This window comes from Salmo salar, chromosome ssa10 (assembly GCF_905237065.1).
Source record: "Salmo salar chromosome ssa10, Ssal_v3.1, whole genome shotgun sequence".
NCBI classification, from domain to species: domain Eukaryota; kingdom Metazoa; phylum Chordata; class Actinopteri; order Salmoniformes; family Salmonidae; genus Salmo; species Salmo salar.
Genome location: NC_059451.1, coordinates 73,098,423 through 73,123,469, shown reverse-complemented (window position 1 = coordinate 73,123,469; position 25,047 = coordinate 73,098,423). Strand labels below are relative to the sequence as shown.

Sequence of the window (25,047 nt, the reverse complement as noted above, 5' to 3'; positions counted from 1 at the left end):
AGTGTGTGTGAATGTGAAAGTGTGTGTGTGTGTGCGTGGAGAGGAAGGGTGGTAGTGTGTGCATGTATGTAATGGTGGGAGTCTGTGTTTATATATATATATATATATATATATATATATATATATATATATATATATATATATATATATATATATATATATCAGGGAGGACCATCCTACTCAGTCAATTTTAGAAAAATGTAAATAGTGAAACATTTAAAAAGTTCAGATTCGAACTATACTAAATATATTCACGTAACAGAAAAGTATTCACACCCCTTGACTTTTCCCACATTTGGCTGTGTTACAGCCTGAATTTAAAATGGGTTAAATTGAGATTGTGTCACTGGCCTACACACAATACCCCATAATGTCAGTGGAATTATGTTAATAAAAAATTAAAAGCTGAAATGTCTCGAGTCAAGCATTCAACCATTTTCTTCATATTTTCAAGCTTGGTGGTGGCTGCATTATACTATGGGTAGCTTGTCATCGGCAAGGACTAGGGAGATTTTTTGGGAGGCGATGAAAAGAAACAGAAACGAGCTATGCATAGGCAAAAATCCTCCAAGAAAACTTGAATCAGTCTGCTTTCCAACAGTCACTGGGAGACAAATTCACCTTTCAGCAGGACAATAACTTAAAACACAAGGCCAAATATACACTGGAGTTGCTTACCAAGACAACATTGAATGTTCCTGAGTGGCCTAGTTAAAGTTTTCACTTAAAAATCGGGTTGAAAATCTATTGCAAGACTTGAAAATGGCAGTCTAGCAATGATCAACAACCACCTTGACAACCACCTTTCTTAAATAATGGGCAAATATTGTACAATCCAGGTGTACAAAGCTCTTAAGAGACTTACCCAGAAAGACTCACTGCTGTAATCATTGCCAAAGGTGATTCTAACATGTATTGGCCAAGGGGGTTGAATACTTATCTAATTAAGATATTAGTGTTTAATTTTCCATAAATTCTTAAAACGTTTTACTTTTTGACAGAGTATTGTGTTTAGATTGTTGACACAAAAAATACAATTAAATCCAGTTTAATCCCACTTTGGAACACAACAAAATGTGGAAAAAGTCAAGACTTTCTGAAGGCACTGTATATCAAATCGAATTTGTCACAAATGCGCCGAATACAACAGGTTGCTTACTTACAAGCCCCTAACCAAACAATGCAGTTTGAAGAAAATAGAGTTAAGAAATATTTACATTTTTACATTTACATTTTAGTCATTTAGCAGACGCTCTTATCCAGAGCGACTTACAGTAGTGAATGCATACATTTCATACATTTTTCCCCCCGTACTGGTCCCCCGTGGGAATCGAACCCACAACCCTGGCGTTGCAAACACCATGCTCTACCAACTGAGCCACACGGGACCATTTACTAAATAAACTAAAGTAAAAAAAATCAAACAACAATAATGAGGCTATATACAGGGGATACAGGTACCGAGTGAATGTGCTGGGGTACAGGTTAGTCGAGGTAATTTGTACATGTAGGTAGGTGTAAAGTGACTATGACTAGATAATAAACAGCGAGTAGCAACAGTGTAAAAACAAAGAGAACAGTCTATGACTTGGGTGACTGGAGTCTTTGACCATTTTTTGTGTGGAGTGGAACTGTTAATGTGTGTGTGTGAACTCACGTTTGCAGACGCAGGCCCGGTCCATCATCCAGATAAGAGAGGAGCAGTATTCGCAGTAGGTGGGGATGCTGTACTGTGTGGACTTGAAGATGTGCCCATTGTGCTCCTCAACCTACGGAGGGTGATAGAGGGGCTCAACTCAGTTTGCCATAAAAATACAGCCATCAAATGCATTACAAAGCGTAGAGATACGGTATGGAATATAGTACTCACAATGTCAGGTTCCTTTTTCCTCCTCTTCTTGCGTTCTGGTTTGGGGGCCTAAGAGAACAGGAGAGACAGACCAGTGACTAGTCCCATCAGTCCTTCGTCCATCAAGCCTTCGCCCATCAAGCCTTCGCCCATCAAGCCTTCGCCCATCAAGCCTTCGCCCATCAAGCCTATGCCCATCAAGCCTATGCCCATCAAGCCTACGCCCATCAAGCCTACGCCCACCCACCCATACAACCAACACAGTGTTAATGTTGGCAATCTTTTTTAGATTTAGTCCCATCATTTTCCTGCCTCATGATGCCATCTATTTTGTGAAGTGCACCAGTCCCTCCTGCAGCAAAGCACCTCCACAACATGATGTTGCCACCCCCGTGCTTCACGGTTTGGATGGTGTTCTTCGGCTTGCAAGCCTCCCCCTTTTTCTTCCAAACTTAACGATGGTCATTATGGCCAAACAGTTCTATTTTTGTTTCATCAGACCAGAGAACATTTCTCCAAAAAGTACGATCTTTGTCCCCATGTGCAGTTGCAAACCATAGTCTGGCTTTTTTATGGCGGTTTTGGAGCAGTGGCGTCTTCCTTGCTGAGCGGCCTTTCAGGTTATATTGACATAGGACTCGTTTTACTGTGGATATAGATAGATACTTTACCTGTTTACCTGTACCTGTTTCCTCCAGCATCTTCACAAGGTCCTTTGCTGTTGTTCTGGGATTGATTTGCACTTTTCGCACGAAAGTATGTTCATCTCTAGGAGACAGAACGCGTCTCCTTCCTGAGTGGTGTGACGGCTGCGTGGTCCCATGGTGTTTATACTTGCGTACTATTTTTTGTACAGATGAACGTGGTACCTTCAGGTGTTTGGAAATTGCTCCCAAGGATGAACCAGACTTGTAGAGGTCCACAATTCTTTTTCTGAGGTCTTGGCTGATTTCTTTTGATTTTCCCATGATGTCAAGCAAAGAAGCACTGAGTTTGAAGGTAGGCCTTGAAATACATCTACAGGTACACCTCTAATTGACGTCAATTAGCCTATCAGAAGCTTCTAAAGCCATGACATCATTTTCTGGAATTTTCCAAGCTGTTTAAAGGCACAATCAACTTAGTGTATGTAAACTTCTGACCCATTGGAATTGTGATACAGTGAATTATAAGTCAAATAATCTGTCTGTAAACAATTGTTGGAAAAATGACTTGTGTCATGCACAAAGTAGATGTCCTAACCAACTTGCCAAAACTATAGTTTATTAACAAGAAATTTGTGGAGTGGTTGAAAAACGAGTTTTAATGACTCCAACCTAAGTGTATGTAAACTTCAGACTTCAACTGTACATAGCCTTGTCCAACATATTTTTCTGCATAACATCTCTTCCCAACAGCAGACATATGACAAACATATATAAGAATTATCTGCCCATGTAAATTCCTAATTCACCCTACATAAATATTGCGCATAACATACAAAACAAACTGACACATACAAGCACAGAGACAGAGAGAGAGAGAGAAAGAGAGAGAGAGGACCACAATCACCAGATGGTGCCGCAAAGTAGTATGGGTTGCACCTCAGTCACATCATTGCCATTGTTATCAACGTTCCACGGACGCCGAAGCCACATTGATGTCCAAAAGTAGAATGACAGCTAATGACTGTTTCGCCCAGTGATGTAGTCGAGTCACTAAACCTAGAGTCCGAATCGAGTCCCAAGTCCCCTGTGCTCAAGTCCGAGTCCCCAATGGTCGAGTCCCTATGGCTGGAGTCCTGGTCCAAGTGCTGCGTCACTGGGTCCACATTAACTCAAAATAATGTTATAGTGTAGTGGCAAGAGGAATTTAGTCAATAAATTGTTTGCCATCTCTTTTACTTTCTTTGTGTGCCACCAAATGCTTGCGTATAAGCTACTCGTAATGTTAGCAGGGCCACGTTCAGTTGCAAAACTTTCTTGAATGTTGCAGATGGAATTCGATGAATAGAACCAATGTTATTCCCAGGGGAGAACATCTGCCCGCGCTCATTGAAGCCACAGAAGTTCAAGGCTGACCGCGGTACTTCAGGCATTGTTAGCAGAAAACAGGATCCCGCATGATAGTGAATAGGCAAATGGCGATCTTGGTCAATCTTTGTGTAAATCGATACAACATTCGAAGACAATCATGGTACCAATAATTGCTTCTAATACACCAGATGTCCTTGAACCGATTATTTTAAAAAGAATCAAACACAGAAGAAGTTTTAAGGATAATTGAGTTGCTAATGGCAGCCTGCCGAGCCTATCTGAACGTTCCAAAACGCTGCAACCTGCTGTACGCGCCCCAGATTGTTAGCTATAGCTACCTGAGGTAACATGACTGAACGAGGTGTAGCCTAAAATGGTTAAGTAGCCTAGTTTTAGAATGGCCCGCAATATGCTTTATGAATGTAAAATGTGGCCCACCAATGTACGATAGAAAGAAAGAGTATTATGGGTCTTTTGAACGGTAATCTAACATGCCGTTTTCTCTGAGGGAAAGAGGGAGACGTGGCTACAGAATCTGGCTATGAAATGCAGTGGGGAAAGTAGGAGGGTTGAGCGAGACTACAAAATCAAAGACAGACTACTTGTCTATACTCAAGGGAGAGAAAAACATACCTATACTGTTTTTTTTCTCTTAAACTCAATGCTGCTATTGTTTCAAATTTCTTGAAGCAGCGTGTTTTGTTATACCCCTTTTTCTCCCCAATTTCGTGGTATCCAATTGGTAGTTACAGTCTTGTCTCATCGCTGCAACTCCCGTATGGACTCGGGGAGAGGCGAAGGTTGAGAGCCGTGCGTTCTCCGAAACACAACCCAACCAAGCTGCACTGCCCACTTAACCCGGAAGCCAGCCGCACCAATGTGTCGGAGGAAAGACCGTGCACCTGGCGACGGTGTCAGTGTGAACTGCGCCCGGCCCGCCACAGCAGTCGCTAGTGCACGATGGGACAAGGACATCCCTGCCGGCCAAACCCTCCCCTAACCCGGACTACGCTGGGCCAATTGTGCGCCGTCCCATGGTCGCGGCCGGCCGCGACAGAGCCTGGGCTCAAACCCAGATTCTCTAGTGGCACAGCTAGCACTGCGATGCAGCGCCTTAGACCACCACGCCACGCCACTCGGGAGGCCCTAGCTTGTGTTTCTTAACCAGGCAAAGGGTAGCTAACTAGAAGGCTGGTGGTGACTGGTTTGCTACAGGGAAGCAAGAGAGTTGCCTGCACAATGTGTATAATCGAAAGCGGGGACAGAGCGGAGCCCATCTGCCTACACTCCTTGCTTGCTCCCCTGCAGCTCAACAGCTGATGCCGGGTGTCGTGTGTCCGTCGCACTGCTGTCACTATTTCTGTTGACGAAATTAACACTGATCCAACATGCCATGCGTCAGCTTGTAAGACTGCTATAGGATTTCCATCTCAATGGGACGGACCTGTTGAAGCACACTCTAAATAAACAACACACACGCATTGACACGTACGGACGCAAGCACTCATACCCACCCACCCACCCACCCACCCAGCCAGCCAAAATCCTTCCACCCGCTCACACAAACCCTACCTTGCCGATGGTGCTGTCCATGGGCTTGTACTCAGTCATGAACTCATCCAGGAAGACCTTGAAGGTGTTGACCCAGACCTTGACAGGCGACTCGCTCCAGTCCCTCTGCTCCAGCCGCATGCTCTTCTCCAGGATGTGTTCAAACAGGGCGTACAGGTCCTTATAACGGATACTCTTACCGTCATCCATCTGGAGGAGAGGGAAAGGGGGAGAAGGAAGAGATGTGGGGGATTGGGATGAGGGAACGAGGAGAAGAAGATATTAGCGGGAAAAGCTCATGTGTTACTGTAAAGAGATTTGAGATCTTGTGAGAAAGGGTTATAATGCAATTGATTACAGTAGTACCGTCTAAAGTAGTATGGGACAGGCAGAGATGAGGAGGAAAGTAGTAGTGAGGGAAGCAAGATTACAAAAATCGATTCATGCGCTACAATACAGTCAGCCACTGTCCAAGTAAAAAAGCATTTGTGGTCACTGACGGTTGTGATTGGGGTGCCCAGTACCTTGAGGCCCACTGTAAAAGTGATCGTGACCAGTGCCCAAGAAAACCAAGGTGGCATGGCCAAATGACTATCGCCCCATTGCACTCACCCCTTTCATCATGAAATGCTTTGAGGTTGGTTATGGCCCACATCAAGGCCAGCATGCCAGGCACACTGGACCCACTCCAATTTTCTCTTTGGACAAGAGGAACACCTATGTGAGAATGCTGTTCATTGAGTACAGTTCAGCATTCAACACTATTGTTCACTCCAAGCTTGTCACTAAGTACAGAGCCCTGGGTCTGGGCACTACCCTCTGCAACTGGATCCTGAACCTCCTGACGGGCAGACCACAGGCTGTAATGATTGGCAACAACACCTCCTCCACACTGACTCAGTGTGTCCTCAGCCCTCTGCTGTACTTCCTGTTCCCCCATGACTGCTTGGCTTTGCACCACACCAACTCCATCATCTAGTTTGTTGACGACACCACGGTTGTAGGCCTGATAATCAACAACGACGAGTCAGCCTATAGGGAGGAGGTTAGTGAACTGGCATTGTGGTTCTAGGACAACAACTTCTCCCTCAACGTCAGCAAAACAAAGGAATTGATTGTTGACTTCAGGAAGCAGAAGAGGGAACACGCCCTGATCCACATCAACGGGACTGCAGTAGAGCGAGTCAGCAGTTTTTAGTTCCTATGCGTCCACTGAGGACTTGTCATGGACCAACAACACCACCACTCTTGTCAAGAGGGTGCAAAAGCGTCTCTATTTCCTAAGGTGGCTGAAGAAAATCAGCACGCCACTCCGGGGTCCTCTCCAAATACTACAGCTGCGCCATTGAGAGCGTCTCGACCGGTGGCATCACGGCCTGGTACGTAGAAACAAATACTAAACTTTTTACTACACATAAGTGAATTTGTCCCAATAGTTTTGGTCCCCTAAAATAGGGGGACTATGTACAAAAAGGTCTGTAATTTCTAAACGGTTCACCCGATATGGATGGCAAATACCCTCAAATTAAAGCTGACCGTCTGCACTTTAACCTCATAGTCATTGTATCATTTCAAATCTAAAGTGCTGGAGTACAGGGCCAAAACAACAACAAAAAATTGTCACTGTCGCAATAAAAACTCACTTTATTTGGCCACTTCAGCTCTGATACAAATCTTATCAAAATATATAGGCCTATGGGCTAGGCTACATGACACGATGCACGCAACTATGATTTAAAAAAGTCGGGGTAAAAAATGCATGCGTTGTTTCTTGCCTTAGACTGCACACACTGGGCACACACAGTGATACAATTCTCACTCATCAGACTATTCTGAATTTAATCTTGACTTTACATATACTAAATAAAATATGTATGAAATTAGTTTGATTTAGAATGGACCAATAGACATGTTAGCGGTATGCACTTAAATAGCGAAAGGAGGATGCTTTTCCTGCGGTTCATTTTCATGCCAGCCAGGTAGGCTACTCAGGTTGTAAAGGAAAGCAATGTGCTTAATATTAGGAAAGTTGACAAATAAATATAGTAAGCCGATGGGATCCTCCTCTTTTTAATAGAGGCCATCAAAGGCCTATAGAAATGTTGCGCAACATGGGCTTATAGGAACACACATTTCATTCCATGCATCAACCAGCTATGAGGAGCTGGCTCTTTCTGCACAAGAGGTGATCCTATTCCGCTCAAACTCTGAATGCCAGGGCTCTCATGAAGTGTTTGATTTGATTTTCCATTGCATTGATAACAGAATGATTAAAGGGACAATATAGCACTGAGTATCAGGCCATTAGCGATTGGCCGTTAGAAAGTTCGGTAGCCTACTAATGACCATCAGCGGCATTAGAGCGCAGTTTTGGAGAAGCCTAGTTACCGTGACTAAACTGTCATGTGGAATTTGACTGCGGTCATGACTCGTGACTGCCAGGGTGGCAGAAATACAGTCACAGTAACAGCCCTACTAACACACACACACACCCATCACAATTGCTGCTACTAGACTCTTATTTAATTGCTAATCTCCCTTTTCGCTGATATACGTGTAATTATTGTACTATAAATTGTGCCTTCCTGTATTATACTTATGCTAAAATGTTTATTCTATTCTACTGAGCCATTAACTTTATGTTCGTAGTCTTATCTTTTATTATTTGTTATTATTGTTGCGAAGGAACCTGCAAGTAAGCATTTTGTTGGACGGTGTATACCATGTGTATCCTGTACATACCTTCAAACTTGAAATGACCGCGAAACAACCATAGTGGTACTCACAGCCAGAGCGGTCGAGTAGGAGTTGAATATGTTGAGGCGGAACTCCTTCAGAGCCTTCTTGAAGACCACGTCCACCAATGTGTCCTTCTTGCCGTCCTCGGAGTCCAGGTCATTGATCTATGTGGTACAATAAATGGTCATAATAAATACAGGTCTCCTTCATCAAACACTGTAGTCTACAAAACAGTGGCGGTTCTAGACCATTTCAACTGGGGGGGCCAAGCTGGGGCCAGTTGTACTGTTAGAGGGGCCAGTTACATTAAACGTTATTGTTGTCATATCGTTTTGCATGTGGTACGACACTGTTGTGTTCCGCCTAAAGCCGTCCCTCTAGAAAATGTGTGGGTTAAATTAGTGTTCCGCGTTGCCACTGTCTAATAACCGATAGCAAAATGATTTCATACTCCACATTTAGGGGGGTCACAAGGGGGTCCAAAATTGTTGTCACAGGGGCACATCCCCACACCATGACGCTGCCACCACCATGCTTCAGCATTGGGATGGTTCCAGGTTTCCTCCAGACTTGATGCTTGGCATTCAAGCCAAACAGTTCAATCTTGGTTTCATCAGAACAGAGAATCTCGTTTCTCATGGTCTGACAGTCTTTAGGCGCCTTTTGGCAAATTCCAAGCGGGCTGTCAGGTGCCTTTTAACGAGGACTGGCTTCCGTCTGGCCACTCTACCATGAAGGCATGATTGGTGGAGTGCTGCAGAAATGGTTGTCCTTCTGGAAGGTTCTCCCATCTCCACAGAGGAACTCTGGAGCTCTGTCAGAGTGACCATCGGGTTCTTGGTCACCTCCCTGACCAAGGCCCTTCTCCCCTGATTGCTCAGTTTGGCCAGGCCGCCAGCTCTAGGAAGAGTCTTGGTGGTTCCAAACTTCTTCCATTTAAGAATGATGGAGGCCACTGTGTTCTTGGGGACCTTCAACGCTGCAGAATTTGTTTTGGTACCCTTCCCCAGATCGGTGCCTCAACACAATCCTGTCTCTGAGCTCTACAGATAATTCATTCAACCTCATGGCTTGGTTTTTGGTCTGACATGCACTGTCAACTGTGGGACCTTATATAGACAGGTGTGTGCCTTTCCAAATCATGTCCAATCAATTGAATTTACCACAGCTGGACTCCAATCAGGTTGTAGAAACATCAGGGATGATCAATGGAAACAAGATGCACATGAACTCAATTTCGAGTCTCATAGCAAAGGGTCTGAATACTTATGTAAATAAGGTATCTGTTTTCTATTTGTAATACATTTGCTGAAATTTCAAAAAACCTGTTTTCGCTTTGTCATTATTGGGTATTGTGTGTAGATTGATGACGATTTTATTTATTTAATTCATTTTAGAATAAGGCTGTAATGAAACAAAATTTGGAAAAAGGGAAGGGGTCTGAATACTTTCTGAATGCACTGTATGTGTGAGTGTGCATCTCTGTGTGTGTGTGTATTGTGTATCATCTTAATTAGGTAACCAACAGTGTTCTGTGTGGTGCCCTGTGTATTTCCTTGAGAGTGTGTGTAAGATGGACAGTTGTACATAGTCTGTCTACCTGCGTATTCCTCTGTCAGTCTGCCTACCTTCTTCATGAGGAAGTCATTCATGCTCCTGTAGTCATGGGCGCTGGTGAGGATGTGCAGAGCGTCGTTCTGCCACTGGGCAGGCTCTAGGGCCACGCTGCTGATCTTGACGCTGCGTCTCCGCCTCACTTTGGGAGAGGGGTCCTTGTTCTCCTTGGAATCCCGGCCCCTGGTTACAGTCAGGTCGGGACTGTGGGGGGGAGATGACGTGCCATCTTGACCCGCAAAGCACAGAGAGACATAGATACAGTAGTGGTGTTGTGAAGACAATTGTTTTGGTTTTCTATTCAGTTTTTTGTCTTATTGTTGAGATGACAAATCAACAGAGAAACGGACCTTATTTTTAACCTCTCTAGGGTAGGGGGCAGTATTTGCACGGCCGGATAAAAAAACGTACACGATTTAATCTGGTTATTACTACTGCCCAGAAACTAGAATATGCATATAATTGTTTGATTTGGATAGAAAACACCCTAAAGTTTCTAAAACTGTTTGAATGGTGTCTGTGTATAACAGAACTCATATGGCAGGCAAAAACCTGAGAAGATTCCAAACAGGAAGTGCCCTCTCTGACCATTTCTTGGCCTTCTACACTCTCTTTATTGAAAACTGAAGATCTCTGCTGTAACGTGACACTTCCTACGGCTCCCATAGGCTCTCAGAGGGCGCCAGAACGTTGAATGATGACTTTGCAGGCCATGGCTGAAAAACAGTAGCGCATTTGGTAAGTGGTCGATCTGAGAACAATGAGACGGGGGCGCGAGCGAGCACGTGAAGAGTCCATTTTAGATTTTTAGTCTTTGAACGAAAACAGGGTTTCCCGGTCGGAATATTATCGCTTTTTTTACGAGAAAAATCGCATAAAAATTGATTTTAAACAGCGGTTGACATGCTTCTAAGTACGGTAATGGAATATTTAGAATTGTTTTGTCACAATACATGCCGGGCGTGTCACCCTTCGCTACCCTTCGGATAGTGTCTTGAACGCACGAAACAAAACAGAGGATATTTGAACATAACTACGAATTATTTTGAACCAAACCAACATTTGTTATTGAAGTAGAAGTCCTGGGAGTGCATTCTGACGAAGAACAGCAAAGCTAATCCATTTTTTTTTTATAGTAAATCTGAGTTTGGTGAGTGCCAAACTTGGTGGGTGTCAAAATAGCTAGCCGGTGATGGCGAGCTATCTACTCAGAATATTGCAAAATGTGCTTTTGCCGAAAAGCTATTTTAAAATCGGACATAGCGATTGCATGAAGGAGTTCTGTATCTATAATTCTTAAAATAATTGTTATATTTTTTGTGAACGTTTATCGTGAGTAATTTAGTAAATTCACCGGAAGTTTGCTAGTTCTGAACGTCACATGCTAATGTAAAAAGCTGTTTTTTGATATAAATATGAACTTGATTGAACAAAACATGCATGTATTGTATAACATAATGTCCTAGGAGTGTCATCTGATGAAGATCATCAAAGGTTAGTGCTGCATTTAGCTGTGGTTTGGGTTTATGTGACATTATATGCTAGCTTGAAAAATGGGTGTCTGATTATTTCTGGCTGGGTACTCTGCTGACATAATCTAATGTTTTGCTTTCGTTGTAAAGCCTTTTTGAAATCGGACAGTGTGGTTAGATTAACGAGAGTCTTGTCTTTAAAATGGTGTAAAATAGTCATATGTAGTTTGTATTTCGCGCCACGCCCTATCATTGGATATTGGAGTGGTGTTCCGCTAGCGGAACGTCTAGATGTAAGAGGTTTTAATAAAAAAATAGTATTTATTCCTTGTGTTATTATTTTTCTCTCTGGTTTGTTGGGAAGGGCTGGTAATTAACCTGTCTGGGCTAGGGGGCAGTATTTTCACGGCCGGATGAAAAACGTACCCAATTTGAACAGGTTACTACTCTGGCCCAGAAACTAGAATATGCATATTATTAGTAGATTTGGATAGAAAACACTCTGAAGTTTCTAAAACTGTTTGAATGGTGTCTGTAAGTATAACAGAACTCATATGGCAGGCAAAAACCTGAGGAAAAATACAAGCAGGAAATGAAAATCTTGTGGCTGTACTATTTTCAAGTCATTGCCAATGGAACACACAGTGACTAAGGATTCATTTTACCGAATGAGAAGGCAGGGAAGTTGGTGACCCCGGGAAGGATATCAGTTCATTGGTGTGTGTTCATGAGGGAGTATCCTCTGTTCCAAAACGTTTTTCAAGACACAGGAACTGTCCGGTTGAAATATTACTGAATCTTCACGTTCTAAAGGTCCTAAAGATTGATGCTATACAACGTTTGACATGTTTGAACGAACGTAAATATATTTTTTAAACTTTTCGTCGTGACATTGTCCGCGCGCTTCCTACATTCGGAGTAGCTGAACTGAATGCGCGAACAAGGAGTTATTTGGACATAAATTATGAACTTTATTGAACAAAACATTTGTTGTGGACCTGAGATTCCTGGAAGTGCTTTCCGATGAAGATAATTAAAGGTAAGTAAATATTTCTAATGCTATTTATGCATTTAGATGACTCCAAAATGGCGGCTATCTGTATTGCGTAGTGTATTTTTCTGAGCACAGTACTCAGATTATTGCAAAGTGTGCTTTCCCAGTAAAGTTATTTTGAAATCTGTCAATGCGGTTACATTTAGGAGATGTTAATCTATTATTCTTTGAATAACAGTTTAATAATTTATCAACGTTTATGACAAGTATTTTTGTAAATTGTAGTGATGATTCACCGGAAGTTTTGGGGGAAATACATTTCCTGAACGTCACTCGCCGATGTAAAATGCTGTTTTTAGATATAAATATGAACTTGATAGAAATAAAAATGCATGTATTGTCTAACATAATGTCCTAGGAGTGTCATCTGATGAAGATTGTCAAAGGTTAGTGCATAATTTTAGCTGGTTTTCTGCTTTTGGTGACGCCTGTCCTTGCATTGAAAATGGCTGTGTGTAATTTTTTGTCTATGTACTCTCCTAACATAATCTAACTTTATGCTTTCGCCGTAAAGCCTTTTTGAAATCGGACAACGTGGTTGGATTAAGGAGATGTTTATCTTTCAAATGGTGTAAAATAGTTGATTGTTTGAGAAATTGAAATTATTAGATTTTTGCTATCTTGTCAAGCAATCCCATTACCGGGATGAGAACGGGAAGGGGGTCCCCTATTAAGCATTTTACTGTTAGTCTACACCTGTTGTTTATAAAGCATGTGACAACATTTCTTTTTTGTTGGAATGTCACATGTCCAGTGTTATACAATATGTAAGGGATTATCAACGAGGGGGCTATTCGTTCTCTGGAAAATGATGAACAACGTGGAAGGTGTGTTCTACTATGCGTTATTTTCCAGAGAATGCATAGAAATGTGTTCATTTTCCGGTAGAAATGTGTTCAACATCCACTGAAGTAGCTAGGCAGTTTACTAGATAGCGTCAGTAGTTGCCGTGGTAACCAAACAAACAGACTTGCTAGTTTAGATGTAAACCCCATCAGTCCTAGCTTGCCATTATGAAAATCAAATTCAACAACGCCAATTATGTTTTCAATTCGACTTTTGCTTTCAAAAGCAGCTCAAACATAGAACATGTCAGAATGAACTATAAGCATTTGAATTCTACCGTGCAAATAACGCACGCTCTAGAATGCCGTTCAAGCTAGCAGAACCAAGTATTCAACAATGCCATGGTATGAACAACTTTGTTGTCCATTGCGCACACACAGTGTATTTATTACCTGTCTTGTCGGTGCCGTCTCCCTGTGTGGACTCGCTCCTGATGGTCTGCTGCTTCTCTCTGGACAGCTTCTTCTCTGCATGCTTGGCCTTGCCCCAGAAACGCATCTTCCCTCGCACTCTGCTGCCACAAACACAGTCAACACAGACAGTTTAGAACAAACCTTTATTCTATTTCGATTGGGCCGACCAGATTCGCCAGGGTGTGTGCTGGCTCGGATTTGTCTTTGTATAATCTTTTCACATGTCCTTTTCGGCACGTGTTCAGCAACTTGTGTGAAAAGGGTAATAGTCTGTTTAATACAATATAAGCTTCATCTGTGCCTCTGCATAATAATGGTAAAATAATAATAATAATAATAGCCATTTAGCAGACACTTATCCACAGTCCTGTGTGAATCCATTTTTCGTATGGGTGGTCCCGGGAATCGAACCCACAATCTTTACGTTGAAAGAGCCATGCTCTACCAACTGAGACGTTGCGTCTTGCTACTGTAATATGGGCTAGAGAGCAGGAGAAGGTGCTGTAGCTACCTTCCATCCTGACTGGATGTCTTCCCAAGCGCTGCTACCTTGCCCAGGTCCCCTGAAGACATAGTCTTGTGGAACTTCTTATGATCTTCCTTGTGAGAAGCCTGGGAGAATAGAACGTTAGGGTGTAGCAAGGTAAGTCTTGATACCAAACACAGGGAAGTGAAGTATTTTCAATATTCATTGATTGGGCATCAAACGCTCAGGCTATTTTGCCATGTCTTTGAGTCATATGCTGAAAAGACAGAAGAGACACATTTGAGACATGAAAATGCATTGTCCTATAGAGGGCAGTGCAATCAAACTTGAATCTCAGAACAAAGAAATACATCCATGTTGGATGTTCCTACTGCATCCATCCATCACTCATTCATTCTGCACAAAACAACAGCTAACAGTCCACAAACATTCTAACATGTTTACATACTGAGAGAAAGATATATTAACATATAGAAAACTACTATTTCAAACTAAAAGAGATATGACTTGGTGAGGGAGGGAGGGTGCTCATGCTCGGAAAGACCTGCTAGGGAAGTAGTAAAAGGTAGTAATGAAATGGTGTCAATGGTAGAAGGTTCCAGCATGCATCACCGATTGCACTTCTGGCTAAGACTAGTTGGACTAACCTGGTCCCAGATCTGTTCATGATAACCATAGGAGTTAGCAAGACAGCACAAACAGTTCTGGGACCAGGCTAAGAGGAGAGGGACATTGCATTTCTCCTCTTCCAGCAACTAGACGGATGTCACAAGATCAGAGTAGACACAAGACTACTGCCCCAGGGTCAGATCAGCTCCTGACTACTGCTCCAGGTTCAGAACAGCTTTTAAACCTCCAAAGTTAAGGTTAAGGGTTAGGTTATCTGATCCTAGACCTGTGGATGGTTAGGGGTACTGAGTGTTTATGAAGGATGATTATTCTCTTCAGGGGAAAACACAAATCTGAAACCATGACATTACCACTTAGTTGCAGCCACGCTGTAAAGTTTTGTTTTGCGACGAACTATCGCTAGAAGTGGCCTGAGCCCGTGTTGGGTTTTTCCCTATCTGCGAAATAAAGGAGCGTCAAGCAAAGAGCTGGTAGTACAGAAACATGTCTCTGTCCAGTAGTTAAAAACTAAACGAAGTTGGAGGATGCTAGTTCAATGGGGTTAGTCGTGTTAAAAGAGTACCCTCAGGCTAGTAAGCATGGCCCCCAGAGAGAAAATAAATTGGCTGGGGGGGTCAGTAGGAGGCAGGGGACAAGGGGGGGGGTCGCTTGGACCCCTGCAGGGTCCGTTTACCATTTCAGAGTCACTGTAACAGGCCGGCTCAGTGCCCCCCTTGGGGTGGGTCAGGGGGGACGGGGGGAGGAGGGGCAGCGTGCGGGACAGGGCGGGGGTGTAGAATGTGTCAACATCGTCATCGTCCGACTGGCCCGCCCCCTCGGAGTTACAGCGGGTCAGGAAGTCGGAACGGGTCCGAGACATACGGGCTTTCTTTTTGGGGCCGGGCCGGCCCACCTGCTCAACCACACACACCACAACACGTCAGTGGTCTGGGTACGTGATGGGAGATAGGGATATGTGTGTGTGTGTGTGTGTGTGTGTGTGTGTGTGTGTGTGTGTGTGTGTGTGTTGTGGAGAGGAACGGTGTGTGTGTATATATGTGTTCTATGTGGATATCACAGAGACACACTGACATTCTGAGTGACACAAATTTACAAGACATGCCACTTATAAAAGCACACACTCTCACATGCACATACAAGCCACAGCTCCCCGTTCTATTATTAGTTTAAACAATATATCAGTAGGAACTACACATCAACGTTGAGTGCTTTAGTATATTGCAACATGATGAGTAACGAGTTATGTAAGTTACAGTATGTAAATTCTTTAAAAAAAACTCCCAAAACTCTTAAAAAAAAATAATCCCAAGATATGTATGTGTAAACTCTTTGTGTAGAGGGCGTATTGTGTACTCTGTGTGTGTATGTCCTTTGGGTTGTGCAACCCACCTCTTTGGTTCTCTGTCCAGCGGTGGCTCTAGAGGCGGAGGCCTCCTGTCTTTGCATGGCCAACGACCGCTCCTGGTTCACCAGGTCCTTATCAGACCTACAACACATTCAGGAAACGTTACAACTATTTGTAGACTTTCAACAGGAATAAGAAATACATTTCTGTACATTTGGAGAAAAGAAGAGCCCTGTGGTGATTTGTTGAAATTAAAGTGTTAATTTGTACACACTGCCCGTCAGTGAAAAGAGTCAAGCTAGTGTAGAGAGAAGAAATTAATTACAAAGCTTTTGCTAAGTGACACTTTGAATGAGCAGCATCATTACAGAAACGTTACAGCAAAATGACACTCACTTGGAGAAGGGGAGCTTGCGTCGGGAGCAGAATGTGGTGTTGGTGGGGGGCTTCTCGGTCATACTGACAATGATGGTCTGGGTCGGGCTCTTCTTCTGTGGTGCCTTGGCTGCTGCTTTGCTGGAAACTTCCCTGCTCTCCAGGATACTGTTGGTGGAGACCCAGTTGTCCTGCACTGGCCAGCCTGCCTTCCTCTCCACCTGGTTGGGTAGGACTTCACCGGATGGGGCCTTGGGCTCGGGGACTATCTGGATGTCTACCTCGGAAGGACAAAGGCCATGGGTGGAGGTGGAGGAGGGGACCAAGCTAGACCTGTCTACCCCAGCTAAGTCTCTCCAAGGCTGGGTAACAGTCCTGGGTGGCTGGGTCTTCTCTGATACTTCCAGGCCGGCAATGGGTGTAAGGCGGGAGGTGGTGGTGGTCCCACCTGTCTGGAGTGCAATCTCTTGGACTGGCGCCGCCTGCAGCTCCCCCTCCAGAGGGGTCTCCTTCTGCATGCTGATGACCACAACCACGGGCCTTCGTAAGGCGGACTCTCGCCTCTCCTTCACGGGCTTGCCTGGGCTCTCTTGCTTGGGCTCGCTGCTTTGGTCCTCAGAGGGGATATAGAAGGTAGCTTGTGGATCCTCTGCCACCACCTCCTTGATAGGGGATGGTATCATAGGGGGTAGTTCCTCCACCCTGGGGCTTGGATCATTTTCATTTACCACCTCCGGGTCCTTCTGTGGCTGGGGCTGGGACTCTGGAGATATTGGTCCATTCAAATCCTCTTGGGAAGAGGTCCGGAGCGGCGTGGACTGGTTATCATGGCAACCGGGGTAACCTTGCCTTCCCGCCTCCACATCCACGGTGGTGTCGAGCAGCTCAAAGCTCCCGTGGCTAACGGGGAAGCCCCGGTGGGGCGAGGAGGGCTGGTGGTCGTCCAGAGGACAGGGGGTGCTGTCCGGACATGGGGGCACAGGGGTCTCCTCCTCTTGCAGAGTCCCTCCTGTGCTGTGGGTCCGCACCTTGAGTAGCTCCAGGCTGAACTGGGCCTGCTCCAGCTCCCTCATGCGCCGGCTCTGTCTCTTGGCCCGCGTCTTGTGGCAGTTGGGCTCCTCTATACTCTGGCTTCTCTCGCTCTCGCCTTCTTCCTCCTCCTTCACCAAACACGCCGACTTAGACTCCTTAGAGTCTTCAGTAGGCCAGACTGTGGAGGCATCTTGGATGTCATGATTGTGATTGATCTCGTGGACCTGTTCGTCCGAGGCGTCAGTATCCAGGCCCATGGTTCTCTCTGGCGTTCTTTCTTCTGTGGTGGGGCTCCTTTGTCCATTGAGCAACTGCTTTTCATTCATACTCTGCTCTTTTAGTTCTGTGAACCTGTAGGAAACAGTCATTGTAAGCAAACACAGTTTAAAGCAATCTTCCTTCCATTCCTTCTCGTATCCAATGTTATTCATCAATGTAGGATCATTTGGACCTGGGAGCAATAGTGTGCAAGCTTTTGTTCCAGCCCAGCACTAAAACACTTGTGTTTTCTTGAACAAACTATATGAATCAGGTTTTTGAGATCTAGGTTTGAGCAAAATCCAGCCTATGAATCCTTATTGTCCATCTTTCTATACAGGTAACTGCCAAAACAAAGGATAACGTGTCTAAATAGGGGTTGGGCCACCTCGAGCAACCAGAAGTGCCTTGGTATAGATTCTACAAGTGTCTGGAACTCTATTGGAGGGATGTGATACCTTTCTTCAAGGAGAAATTCTGTAATTTAGTGTTTTGTTGATGGTGGTAGAAAACGCTGCCTCAGGCGCCGCTCAATTGTGTTGAGATCTGGTGACTGACACACACACACATACTTTAAATGCCTTTGAGATCCCTCTTTCAAAGTCATTGAGCTCTCTAGCCATGGTAGCCAAAATAATTTTTACACATGACCCTATGCAATGTTTCCTCTAAGCTCCCCCGAGACTTGCACCATTGAAAGCATCCTGACTGGTTGCATCCCTGCCTGGTATGGCAACCGCTCGGCCTCCGACCGCAAGGCACTACAGAGGGTAGTGCGTACGGCCAGATACATCACCGGGGCCAAGCTTCCTGCCATCCAGGACCTTTATACCAGGCAGTGTCAAAGGAAGGCCCTAAGAATTGTCAAAGACTCCAGCCACCCTAGTCATTGACTGTTCTCTCTGCTACCGCACGGCAAGCAGTACCGGAGCAACAAGTCTAGATCAGAAAGGATTCTTAACAGCTTCTACCACCAAGCCATAAGTCTCCTGAACAGCTAATAAAAATGGCCACCCAGACTATTTGCTTAGCCCCCCCCCCCCTCCTTTACGCTGCTGGTAGTCTCTGCCTACATGTACATATTACCTCAATTACCTCGACTAACATGTGCCCACAAAAATTGACTCTGTATCGGTACCCCCTGTATATAGCCTCGCTATTGTTATTTTACTGCTGCTCTTTAATTATTTGTTATTTTCATTTCTTACTTATCAATTTTTTACCTAACACTTTTTTCTTAAAACTGCATTGTTGGTTAAGGGCTTGTAAGTAAGCATTTCACTGTAAGGTCTACACCTGTTGTATTCGGGGCATGTGACAAATACTATTTAATTTCACTACCATGCAGAAGAAATATCAGCCCGCGCAGAGAAGCACAAGACTGAACTTTACTCAACTTTCTAGAGTCACCATCTGGCAGTCCTACGGACGAATCTGAGTTTGGCGGATGCCAGGTAAACGCTACCTGCCCCATTGCATAGTGCCAACTGTAATGTTTGGTGGAGGAGGAATAGTGGTTTGGGGCTGTTTTTCATGGTTGGGCCCCTTAGTTCCAGTAAAGGGAAATCTTAACGCTACAGAGTACAATGACATTCTAGACGATTCTGTGCTTCCAAATTTGTGGCAACAGTTTGGGGAAGGACCTTTCCTGTTTCAGCATGACAGCGCTCCGGTGAACAAAGCGAGATCCATACAGAAATGCTTTGTGGAGATCGGTGTGGAAGAACTTGACTGGCCTGCACAGAGCCCTGACCTCAACCCCATCGAACACCTTCGGGATGAATTGGAACGCCGACTACTTGCCAGACATAATCTCCCAACATAAGTGCCCGACCTCACTAATGCTTTGTGGCTGAATGGAAGCAAGTCCTCGCAGCACTGTTCCAACATCTAGTGGAAAGCCTTCCCAGAAGAGTGGATGCTGTTATAGCAGCAAAGGGAGGGAACAACTCCATATTAATACCCATGATTTGGAAAGAGATGTTCGACGAGCAGGTGTCCACATACTTTTGGTCATGTAGTGTACTTTGTATCCCTCATTACTTAAGTGTTTCCTTTATTTTTGGCAGTTACCTGTACCTTTCATAAAATAGAAAAGTTTGTCACTCCTCATTACCTTAGGCGTGCCAGGTAGCCCCTACCCGCTGCCTGTAGCAGTGTCGCTGCACTGTGTGTCCTACAATTGTGGGCTCTCTCTCTGTAGGCCCGCCAGGCTGTCTGCACCGTAATGGCTGCCAGAACCCTGCGCTGGCTGCTGTTTCTCCAGCTCCTCTGTATTATCAGGGCAGAGTCCTGCCACTGCAGGAACAGCCTGCGCTGCCTGTAGCCCTTCCATGCTGCCTGCAGGCACACTGCTGCCTCCTCCTGGACGGCTGGGTCCACTGCCGCCTCCGACTGTCTGAGCAGGCAGCCCCGCCACCACCTCTATGGAAAGGAGAGAATGAAGAAATATGAATGAACAAAGTGAATTTATTGACTGGGGTGATATCGTTGCATTAAGTTAGAATGTGAGCTTTTGGAGTAGTTCTGAGAATCCGTTCGAGGTAAGAAATACGCATTCGGTTTGATTTTGTTCAATCTGACAATGATTAGGACACCAGACTGAGTCTCTTCTTGTAGCCAAGTATCTCTTCCATAAACAACATGGCTTCCAGAAAAGCCCCACGTTTCTCATTTATTTCGGCAATTTCCCCCTCTTTCTTAGACGGCGCATGAGGAGAAGTATAGAGATTACACAACTCCAAAAATATGTTCTACCAATTTCATACGTCTGTGGGTCATGTAGAATGGTACTACTATAAACAGCTAAAAAGTTGTTAGCTAGCTAGTTAGCTAGCTACAAACAGCTAAAACTTGCTGTTCGGGGAAGTTGTTTACACATGCTTTATTTAGTCTGTTATGCCAGTACAGTAACGGGGTCGTGTTCATTCAGGGAGGGACTACCTGACTTGTTCAATATGAAATGCTCATTTTGTTTTCCGCCGCAAAAAAATGTTGCTATGACGTGCCCTAATGAACACAACCCTGGACTTGGTGTGGTGCCCCGACTTCTTCGTCTCACCTGGATGACATCAGCGGCCTGTTTCATCTTGATGAAGTGTTTCCTCTCCAGCCGGGCTCGGAAGCGGCGTTGCAGCGTGGCGATGCAACGCAGCACCTCCTTGTGGAGCAGGGCCTGCAGCCGCTGACGCTCCGCCTCCCGCAAGAACACCTGCAGTACAGAGAGAGACCCGGGGCGGGCGGGGGGGGGGGGTGTCAGTGACTAGATACACCCACAAATGACCAGACCCACCCACAACATGGGAAATTCAATAGGAACAGAACGGCTGCAACGCAAGCGCGTATCAAAGTGAGAGAAAGAGAGAGGAGAGAAAGACGTCGAAAGAGAGAGAAAGAAAAAGCGACAAATAAAGAAAAAAAGGGACATCCCCAGAGTGCGTACCATTGTGTTACCCACTTGATACCCAGCAGGTGCCAGGTGAACCTGACCAAAGAACTCCCGGATGCCAGACTTGGTTGGTCTAGTGCTGTCTGGTAAGAGCACACGGAAGTGACGCACAAAGTCCTGCAAAGACAAGACAACATTAAAAACAATATATCAATAGTGACCTCAGAGGAATAAAAGTTACAAGCTGTTAATAAGACTGAATACATTACAAGTGCGTGGATGTGACTTCACTACATCTACCTGCAGCTCATTGAGACTGATGAGAATGATGAGACTGATGACCGTTGTTCAGCAGTTTTCACATTTAAGTCAATTAGCAGACACTCTTATCTAGAGCTAAATGCAGTCGGAAAATTCAACTAAGGTAGGTAATACAAAGTATTGTGTATCTGGTGTGCATATCTGTTCTGATAATTCTGTGCCCCATGACAGTGCTGTATCCTGATTGGTTGGCGAGGGCTTACCTGGAAGGTGTATTTGATGGAGTATCCTGATTGGCGGATGCGGACGGTCTCCAGCATGCCTGTGTACCTCAGCTGCCTGAGCACCAGGGCATCGTTGAAACGCAGTGGGAGCTGAGAGAGAGAGCAGAGCGATAGCATAGAGAGAGAGAAATATTAAAAGAGAGAGAAGGAAGGAGACAGAAATAAAGGCATGAAAGAAGAAGGGGAGAGAGGTACAATAGAGAAAGATTTAGATCACCCAATAACAGTAAAACATTGTATAATTGGCTATAACGGGCTATGCAATTACGAGACATTGGTTTGTTCAGCGGTTTTATTGTTCGGTGGAGCTTGTCAGTAGTTCCATTAGCATCTAACCAAACTGAAGTAGCTGTAACTACAGTAGCTGAACACACCTTCTCCGCATTGGAGCGGATACACTTGACAAAGTAGGGCTCCGAATGACCCAGGGTCTCCATCAGCTTGTTCAGGGAGGCCTTCACACAGTAAGAGACAATTGGCATTAGCTTATTAGCACAGCAATTCATTAGCATCCCATCATATTGACATCTTATAATTAACATCTCATAATACATTACATAAACCTGGCATTATAATAGCTTGTGTTATTTATTACAGTCAATTCCTGTCCAATTCCAAATCAACCTCTTGCCCCGACACTTGATGCAGATCTGAGATCATTTCTGTGAAATGCACTTTAAGTAAATGTTTCATTTATAAAAATATTTCTTGACACCTGTCCAATTCTTTAAGATCTACACAAAGTGCCTCGGAGTATGTAGGAGCTGAGTGTTGGAATTGGGAATTGGTTTAACGGCTGAAATGATGAACGACAGTCTGTCACTAGAGGGCGAGAAAGAAATGGAGTCTTACCTGGAACTGGGCGCTGATGCTGGGCGGTTTCTTCTTCTTGTGCAGGTGGAGGAGGGACTTGGTGATGCGGTCGTGTAGGGTCACACTGCTCAGGTACCTCAGAGACTTCACGTCCAGCAGGTGCTGCACAGAGAGAGTAACCGCCATAAGAACACGGTCAGATTAGTATTACATTGTATTACATTTTAGCAGGCGCTTTTATCCAAAGCGACTTACAGTCTTACGTTCATGCATTTTTATTACATATGAACATGGTCACATGACAATATGACATACTGTTTAATTTCCATTTTTACATGATAATGGTCAATATTGTACTCAAAAGAAGTATTCTTCTACGGCCAACTGTTAATGTCCACCTATGCTTGTCTCCATTAAAGCTGAAATCGGTAAAGGGGGAAACAAGCGCCACAGTTCGCCCCAGTGCCTTTGTTATTGTTTTTGTTTTGATAAAATGGAGGAGAGGTGTATCCAGCATCGTGGTAAAAAAATAAAAGCTGCAGTACATAGTGCCCTGTTCTATTGAGCGTGCAATGATGTCAGAGAAAATAAATCTGCGTTTGTTGTTCGAAGTAATGTCTTCGCCGTTGTAAAAGCGCAAACGGACTTCAGCTTTAAGCGCTGTAATTTCACTGCAGCGCTGTAATCAAGGGGTCTTCAACCTTTTTCTTGCCCAGGTACCCCCGCTCAGGCAAACCCGGCAACCCCCATCATATCATGTCTTGTCTTATCATCAGGTGAATGATAATGGCAAGGAGAAATAGGATAATCAACATTTAAAAATGAATCGATTTGGACGATTTGTATTTGTATTTTTATGACCTTCCCACATAATTGAAGGAAGAAACTCAAACATATCCTATTAGCTAGAAAGGTGCCGTAAACGCCACACACTTTTCGCTAATAGGAACTATTTCGCTTGTTAAACAAAGGAGAGCCATGTGTTGGCCAGAATAATACTGCGTCTGCTACTTGCGGGTGCTTTTTCAAAGCCTACCTTAGATACTCCAGTGAGTATAATTAGCTCCAATATTAGGAATTGAGAAATAACGTTGACATTATAAATAAAACATTTGTTTATTCTGTTGTTGCTAGTGATATTTTGTCCACTTTCCTCCCCCCCATGTAATTAAAAAATATATACTGCTCAAAAAAACTTAAACAACACATCCTAGATCTGAATGAAAGAAATAATCTTATTAAATACTTTTTTCTTTACATAGTTGAATGTGCTGAGAACAAAATCACACAAAAATAGTCAATGGAAATCCAATTTATCAACCCATGGAGGTCTGGATTTGGAGTCACACTCAAAATTAAAGTGGAAAACCACACTACAGGCTGATCCAACGTTGATGTAATGTCCTTAAAACAAGTCAAAATGAGGCTCAGTAGTATGTGTGGCCTCCACGTGCCTGTATGACCTCCCTACAACGCCTGGGCATGCTCCTGATGAGGGAGGCGGATGGTCTCCTGAGGGATCTCCTCCCAGACCTGGACTAAAGCATCCGCCAACTCCTGGACAATCTGTGGTGCAACGTGGCGTTGGTGGATGGAGCGAGACATGATGTCCCAGATGTGCTCAATTGGATTCAGGTCTGGGGAACGGGCGGGCCAGTCCATAGCATCAATGCCTTCCTCTTGCAGGAACTGCTGACACACTCCAGCCACATGAGGTCTAGCATTGTCTTGCATTAGGAGGAACCCAGGGCCAACCGCACCAGCATATGGTCTCACAAGGGGTCTGAGGATCTCATCTCGGTACCTAATGGCAGTCAGGCTACCTCTGGCGAGCACATGGAGGGCTGTGCGGCCCCCCAAATAAATGCCACCCCACACCATGACTGACCCACCGCCAAACCGGTCATGCTGGAGGATGTTGCAGGCAGCAGAACGTTCTCCACGGCGTCTCCAGACTCTGTCACGTCTGTCACGCGCTCAGTGTGAACCTGCTTTCATCTGTGAAGAGCACAGGGCGACAGTGGCGACAGTGGCGAATTTGCCAATCTTTGTGTTCTCTGGCAAATGCCAAACGTCCTGCACGGTGTTGGGCTGTAAGCACAACCCCCACCTGTGGACGTCGGGCCCTCATACCACCCTCATGGAGTCTGTTTCAGACCGTTTGAGCAGACACATGCACATTTGTGGCCTGCTGGAGGTCATTTTGCAGGGCTCTGGGAGTGCTTCTCCTGCTCCTCCTTGCACAAAGGCGGAGGTAGCGGTCCTGCTGCTGGGTTGTTGCCCTCCTACAGCCTCCTCCACGTCTCCTGATGTACTGGCCTGTCTCCTGGTAGCACCTCCATGCTCTGGACACTACGCTGACAGACACAGCAAACCTTCTTGCCACAACTCGCATTGATGTGCCATCCTGGATGAGCTGCACTACCTGAGCCACTTGTGTGGGTTGTAGACTCCGTCTCATGCTACCACTAGAGTGAAAGCACCGCCAGCATTCAAAAGTGACCAAAACATCAGCCAGGAAGCATAGGAACTGAGAAGTGGTCTGTGGTCCCCACCTGCAGAACCACTCCTTTATTGGGGGTGTCTTGCTAATTGCCTATAATTTCCACCTGTTGTCTATT

At 44.8% G+C, this 25,047-nt stretch overlaps 1 protein-coding gene across 12 annotated transcripts in view; it reads right to left on the bottom strand.

Annotated features, from left to right (window-relative positions):
- Nucleotides 1-25,047, bottom strand: part of myo9ab (myosin IXAb) — a 236,284-nt gene that overhangs the window by 16,748 nt on the left and 194,489 nt on the right. For 9 of the 12 annotated variants that reach the window (XM_014123951.2, XM_014123952.2, XM_014123945.2 and 6 more), the window contains 16 exons: nt 22,466-22,588; nt 21,988-22,068; nt 21,593-21,703; nt 21,123-21,245; nt 20,742-20,891; nt 19,797-20,104; nt 16,412-17,773; nt 16,060-16,156; nt 15,344-15,562; nt 14,065-14,165; nt 13,533-13,654; nt 9,783-9,997; nt 8,202-8,318; nt 5,437-5,625; nt 1,871-1,918; nt 1,658-1,769 (listed from right to left, as the gene is read on the bottom strand). In XM_014123951.2, coding sequence (XP_013979426.1) covers nt 1,658-1,769; nt 1,871-1,918; nt 5,437-5,625; nt 8,202-8,318; nt 9,783-9,997; nt 13,533-13,654; nt 14,065-14,165; nt 15,344-15,562; nt 16,060-16,156; nt 16,412-17,773; nt 19,797-20,104; nt 20,742-20,891; nt 21,123-21,245; nt 21,593-21,703; nt 21,988-22,068; nt 22,466-22,588 — 3,478 coding nt within the window. The remainder of the gene's footprint in view (nt 1-1,657; nt 1,770-1,870; nt 1,919-5,436; nt 5,626-8,201; nt 8,319-9,782; nt 9,998-13,532; nt 13,655-14,064; nt 14,166-15,343; nt 15,563-16,059; nt 16,157-16,411; nt 17,774-19,796; nt 20,105-20,741; nt 20,892-21,122; nt 21,246-21,592; nt 21,704-21,987; nt 22,069-22,465; nt 22,589-25,047) is intronic. The other 3 variants (XM_014123947.2, XM_014123953.2, XM_014123954.2) reach the window with 3 other exon arrangements.